The 6,597-nt window shown below is 35.2% G+C and overlaps 1 protein-coding gene across 1 annotated transcript; it reads right to left on the bottom strand.

The window, feature by feature from the left end:
• Positions 1-633: 633 nt before the first annotated feature.
• On the bottom strand, positions 634-5,939 carry LOC149086749 (uncharacterized). Its single transcript, XM_089231110.1, has 5 exons — positions 5,687-5,939; positions 4,388-4,514; positions 3,897-4,042; positions 1,305-1,440; positions 634-948 (listed from the first exon to the last, which is right to left on the bottom strand). Exons 1-5 carry the CDS (start codon positions 5,739-5,741, stop codon positions 687-689), a joined length of 726 nt encoding a protein of 241 aa, XP_089087236.1. The 5' UTR covers positions 5,742-5,939; the 3' UTR covers positions 634-686.
• Between the last annotated feature and the right edge of the window lie 658 nt (positions 5,940-6,597).

The raw sequence follows: 6,597 nt of genomic DNA on the forward strand, positions 1-6,597 counted from the left end.
TCTATGAAAGTTGTTCTCCTAAAATGTTTTATAAAAGGTGTTTCAATTGGGGATACGATTTATGTTTATGGCAAAACTTAGCAAAACAAGTGCGTGATCCAACCAGCTTATAAACCCAAAAGTGAAAATTTGCACATTCATGTCTGTGGCATTTAGGGGGGACAATATGCTGAACATGCTTGTCATATCTTGGAATTTCTTAATGTGGAGGGGATCTTGTCGTTTTTTTTAAATCGTAATTTTATAAATCATCACTAGTTTTTGTTGAATGTACTTGTGTTTCCTCATGTCGAAAAATTTGATCAAAATATTGTTTCAAATATTTTTAAATACGATCACTTATCTGAAATGTTATGAAAAGGAACACAATTTAAGATATTTTTAATCGGTTTAGTCAAATAAATCAAGTAAAAAATTATAAACTTTCAATAAAAATTATAATCGAATTTTTATCGGATTGATCGAGTCGATTAACTCAACTAAAATTTTTAACTGCGATCAAAACAATTGATCGGACCAGCCCTAGTTGATAGGGCTATTGCAAAATAGAGAAATGCCTGTGATTCTAGGTAAAACGATGCAAGTCTTGAGGAATTTCTGTGTGTGAGGTACTTAAATAATTACAATGGTGTGTACTCTACGTAGTAAAATATTTTTTATTATTATGCGTTTATATTGTACATATCTCAATTATAAAACCATTGCAATAAAATAGTAAACAAAATTGTGATCGAGAGGAATGTTGGAGACGCGCGACATGTTTCACAAGTTCCATCCTCTTCCAGACCGTAGAGCTGGCCGTAACAACTCGGGAACATCTTATCACACATCTGATTGAGGGTGAAACCACCTTCGGTCTTCGACATGAAGTCCAAGAACGTGGCTGCCTCGCTGTCACAATGCTTCGATGCGGCTTCTACTTTGCAGAGGCGGTACCAATCGAAAGCACTGCAAATAGAAATGACGTACATCGCATTGATAAATTGAAAGGAATTTTCGCATAAGAACTAACTGCTTTTCTTGGTGAATGAATGACTGAATCACACACACACAAATTTATGATTTCCTTAGTGTTCCCCCCCCCCACTGAACTGAATTACCTAAAATTTAATATATTCATAGGTTTTTAATTCACCCAGGTACTTCTCAGAAAGGACAACCCAAATTCGAATATACAGGCTTCATAGTTAACTCCTCGCACCGCAAATTACTGGCGAACCGTTGATCCTAGAGAGGCACGCATTTAGTAAGAAAAGTGTCCAAATATAACGTGTAGACTTTTCGCCTATATGTAAAATGCTCACCAACATCCGTAAAAGACTTTCTCTCTCTCTATAGTGACTTCCTTGTTAATACGATGCTTCGATGTCTTGAACTTTTCGTGACATTCGTGCGTGTCGTTGATTATTTTGCTAAAACAGTCGATATTTTTCATGTACCCTGCCAAGTAAAAGTTTTCATAGCAATATAAGTAAAACATCATATTAAACTTACTCGCATAATGTTCGTGATGATAAAACCCATGCCACACAGAGAATGTGGGTTTCAAATTCCGAAAAATTCAAGTACACCCCACAAATATGAATTCACATTCATTAATCTTGTGTCGATTAAAAATCAAAGAATTCGATAGGGATCCCGAAATTTTGCCTCCGACGTTTCGTCTCCGGTACATTCCGCCCCGAACATTTCATAATTGACATTTCGTCTGCCCTGAATGTGTGAGTGACCGTATAAGCGACCAAGTCAGTGACCATATGAGTGTGTGAGTGACTGTATGGGTGAATGAATGGCCATATGAGCAATCAAGTGAGTAACCAAGTGTGTGTGAGTGACTGTATGGGTGAATGAATGGCCATATGAGCAATCAAGTGAGTAACCAAGTGTGTGTGAGTGACCGTATGAGTAAGTGTGAGAGACTATGATTGAGTGAAGGACCCTATGAATGATCAAGTGAGTGACTATGATTGAGTGAATGACCCTATGAATGATCAAGTGAGTGACTATGATTGAGTGAATGACCCTATGAATGATCAAGTGAGTGACTATGATTGAGTGAATGACCCTATGAATGATCAAGTGAGTGACTATGATGGAGTGAATGACCCTATGAATGATCAAGTGAGTGACTGTATGAGAGAGAGGGACCTTATGAGTCACTGTATGAGAGAGAGTGACCTTATGAGTCACTGTATGAGAGAGAGGGACCTTATGAGTCACTGTATGAGGGACCAAGTGCCTGACCGTATGAGCGACCGCACCACTAACTTCATCACTACATCAAGTAACCAGATGTGTGGGTGAGTGAGAGCATGTGGTCGTATGAGAGATCATCACTTGTCCACTCATCTGGTTACTCACTCACTTGTCTCATACGGTCACGCACCTCTTCAACTGGTCACTCATACAATCACTCACGAATTCACTTGATCACTCACTCATACAGCCACTTACTTGGTAACTCACCCATTCACTTCGTCACTCACACTGTCAGGGCAGGTGAAATGTTTGGGCCTAAATGTCAGGGGCGAAACTTCAGTAAACGAATGCAATATTCTGCAGTTCGTGAAAAAGGAAGGATGAAGTCGAATCCACAGTAAACTCGCAATTTCCATTCGGTACTTGCAAAAACTTGATTATTACTCACGCTAAATATTCGGAACTGCATTCACGTGTTAGGGGATTAAAATTGTTTTAATCATAAAGAATACAATTTAGAAACAATAAGAAAGAATGTACTGCATAAAACATTTGAATTGCAATGAATTCACTGAATCGATCGAAAGAATTGACGGTCTTCGACGAGATTTAACCCTTAATTCTCACTCCCGTCGAATTCATTCATCTTCTGGTGATTTGAATTGTTCCTTTTTATGCGAAATTCTAAAAATGAGTATAGATGGCGTACAAAAATATGTTCTATGAATATACGAGAGGAAAACTTAAATCTCCGCTTCACCTCAAATAACTCGTAAACTGTTGGTTATAGAAACATATTTTCAGTCAGAAAAAGTATGTAATAACGTGCCAATATTAGTGTCATTTTTTATGTGAATCACGTGCCATATTTATTTTACCAAAGGCATTATATGTACTGAGAGATACAAATTTTTCATTTTGTATTTATGCGATACACTTGTCCTCCAACTGGAAATTGGAAAATTGGAAATTTTTTGTCGTCTTCTAGAGCCCAATATAATAATAAAACGTCCATGCTTTATTCACTGACATATTTGAACTCGAAAACACACTTGAAATGAAGGAAATAAACACCACACGAAGCGTAAAATAACCTTGTCCGTTATCTTATGCTGTTCTTTCCCTCATTTTCAGTGATTTTTGACTTCAAATATCTCTGCGAATATTTATTTTACTTAGAAACATGCATTTTTTTTTGCTGGGCTCAGAGCAACTTTCTAATGAGAAATTAGAGGACAAAGGACATAATAGTGTCGGTATATATATATGCTGCCCTTAGTAAAATAAATGCCTCATATTAGATGGGTTTGTTGTTTGAATAGTTTTTCCAGTTGAAAGTATGTTGAAAGTATGTATAGCCAACGGTTTACGAGTCATTTGAGGTGAAACGGACTTATGTTTTCACTATGTATGTTTTTATCTTTCTTTTATTATTTCTCTATTCTCTGATGGGTTTGCTTGTGTACCGCATTGTCTCTATTTCTTGATTTCATTCAATCTATGCAATGTCTGGGTTAAAATGCCTTACATCTTTCACTAAAGAAAACTGATTTTTTTTTTGGTTGCGCAGAGAAAGAAGCTTGTCTCTGACTACGCTACGCAGTCGAAGGGCTAAGAAAGGTGAATGATAGAAAAGAAGGGAACATTAAAAGAAAAAGCATAAGTATACTCAGGAATAAACTTAGTTAACTTCTTACTTTTGTTCACGTCGGATCCGACGGTACAGATTTCTTCCACCAGCATCTGTTTCCCACCAGTGAGTTCTTGGTAGATTTCTTTTTCCTGGGGTTTCAAGCAATTTGAAATGAAGTATTTTGTGCAGTTTATTGCTTGCTGTCGAACCCTAGTCGAAGAAAATTATAAAAATTGGGGGGGGGGTATCACTAAAAATCATCGAATTTTTCAATAAACTCAGGTCGATGGATCATTCTCAATAGTACTAAGTATTGAAAAATATGAAGGAAAACTGCATGTAATTATAACGAAATATTGAATTAAAAAAATTAAGTTTAGTGAATTATTTAATGGGCAATTATAAAAAATGAGATCTTGGTGTTTAGAAAATAATTATCCTGTTCAGCTCAGCAAAAAATTATATTCCATTTATGACGTTTCATATTTCAGTTGTTCTTATTTTTTTCTTGATACGTTCTATTAATAAAAATTCATCAATAGGATGTTAACATACCCACAATCCGTTCTAAGTTCCTCTACACTTGTGAAGAGCAGATCACCTTTACCTTCTGCAAATGCCATCAGATCGGCCGAACATTCCAAATAGTGACTAGGGCTGCAGTCGTTCGACGATGAGTAACCTGAATAATTAATTACGTTAACTCATATATAAAAACATTTTGAAAACTCTTAATTCTAGTGTATGTGGGGTGGAACTATTCAACCTTGTTCTTCAATATTAGAGTACCTGTTGACAATATTATAGAGCCCGCGTAAGTTTAGGCACTAAAAAAAAGGCATTTTATAATTAATGGAAGAAAGGCAAAACACACACACAACTGAAAGCCTAGATATTAAGTGTCCAGAAAGCGGCAAAAAATTGGTAAGCTTCAATTATTGAAAATGAAATCAGAGAAAATGAAAATATTGTCCATCGCTCCACGGAAAACGGGTGTTATATTGAAAAAGTCGTTATATCGAGTTTTTATTTCTATTTTTAAAATTAGCTTCTTCCAAAATTCCTAGAGAATTCCATGTTTGGACTGAATAAGAAAATTAATTATTTATATTCATATATTCTGTTATAATGAAAACAGTTGCAATGCATCGGATAAAAAAAAAAATATTGTAATAATTAAATACAAGCACGTACTACCGAATGTACCGAAGTCTCCAATATCATAGGTCAAGCTTGAACACACCTGAGACGGATTTTAATTTCTGTGCAAAAGAGGGGGCTTTGCAAAAAAATAAGAGAAAAAAAATGCTTTTGGAAGTTTAATTGGTTTAAATGGTGTTTGCAGGTCGTTGTAATGGATGAAAAATAACATTGGATGAATGGGAAAACATCCGGAACACACTTATATCGACCTTTATAATTGAACGGTTGCAGTAACGCCTGGTCGTTATAACGAACGTCGACTGTATTAATCACATCTCTATTATTCAAGATAGAAATCTAAATAATTTTTTATTATATTTTGGGAGAGTTGATGCTTGGACCCATGTGCACAAGAAAGGTATACGCTTACGTCATTTCATGCTATTGTTTCAAAGCATGTTATCCCAACAAAATTCACGAATTTTCTGATGCTCTTGATATGCATTCATTTTAAATAGAAGAAAATTTCTTTCCACTCATATCTAGTAAACACATGCAATAAAAATTAGTTGTATTTTTAAAACCCTTGAAAAATATCTAAAATATTTTTAGAAAATCTGGTAACTTCGAATTTCGACATAGGTGTAACCAAATGAAAAAAAAAAAAAAATGCAGAACATGCACACATTTAAAGAAATTGATGACACATACCATAAAACGTAGGGACGAAGCTGAAAACAACAAGCATTGCGGAAACAATCTTCATTATGGATGTGGATAACGTCTAGTCAAGTATATTTCGCAATTTCTGGTTGTATTTTGAATTTGGAGTTATCCTGAAGAAATGCACGTTTGATGTGATAAGGTGGGAAATGGTAAGAGGACCGCATCCATCCACGCATCTATGTCTGTCTTTTTCTATGTAATGTGTGTTGCTTGTGATCTAAATATACACTGCAGTGAGAGAGAACCAACTTCTGCATGATGACTGTAGAGAAGAAAAACCCAAACTCCGAAAAAATCCTCTTATTATTTATTTTTTTGAATCCTCGTTTCCTTTTTGGCTTCAGCTCAGAACTCGAATTCTCCATGGTTGAATTTATTTTTCTTTCTGTCTAATTCTCGCTGATGGCACAAAAATGACTCCTAAGAAAAAAGACTGGCAGTGTTGTCATTTATGCATCATTCTATATCATTAAATTCTTCATCATTATGTGTGTTAGAGAACTTTTTTCTCTTCTTCTTTTAAAACTATAAGAACGCTTGAAGGAACCACCTATTAAACCGCTTACGTTCAGAACGCGACCCAAATCATGTGAATCATTTTTCAAATTATATATTATGACCCGATTATCTTATTAATGTAGTCCGGACCTACTTCGGATAATACGGACCTTACAGAATTTTGAGATTAAATTAAACCATAAATATTGGATATTAAGTTTTTAGCGGTTTGTAATTATATGTAGTAAATAGATCAAATGAGTATAGTATAGAGTTACATATGAAATACTTTATATGACGCTCCACATATTCTGGTCCTGTGTTCCCACAGGTGCGAAGCGGCCTTAGTGTATTTACAGTTTGTAATATTTCAAAAATATTGTTATACATAAATCGCT

Source organism: Pholcus phalangioides, unplaced genomic scaffold (genome assembly GCF_987345545.1).
Source record: "Pholcus phalangioides strain wild (caught in Gottingen) unplaced genomic scaffold, Ppha-v1.0 ptg000004l_1, whole genome shotgun sequence".
Taxonomy (NCBI): Eukaryota; Metazoa; Arthropoda; class Arachnida; order Araneae; family Pholcidae; genus Pholcus; species Pholcus phalangioides.

Coding starts and splice junctions, on each gene's coding strand:
- LOC149086749 (XM_089231110.1), bottom strand. CDS start 5,741: ATGAAGATTGTTTCCGCAATGCTTGTTGTTTTCAGCTTCGTCCCTACG. Junction 4,043..4,387: donor GAACTTAGAACGGATTGTGG/GTATGTTAACAT, acceptor TTCTTCGACTAG/GGTTCGACAGCAAGCAATAA. Junction 1,441..3,896: donor CGGATCCGACGTGAACAAAA/GTAAGAAGTTAA, acceptor TTTACTTGGCAG/GGTACATGAAAAATATCGAC.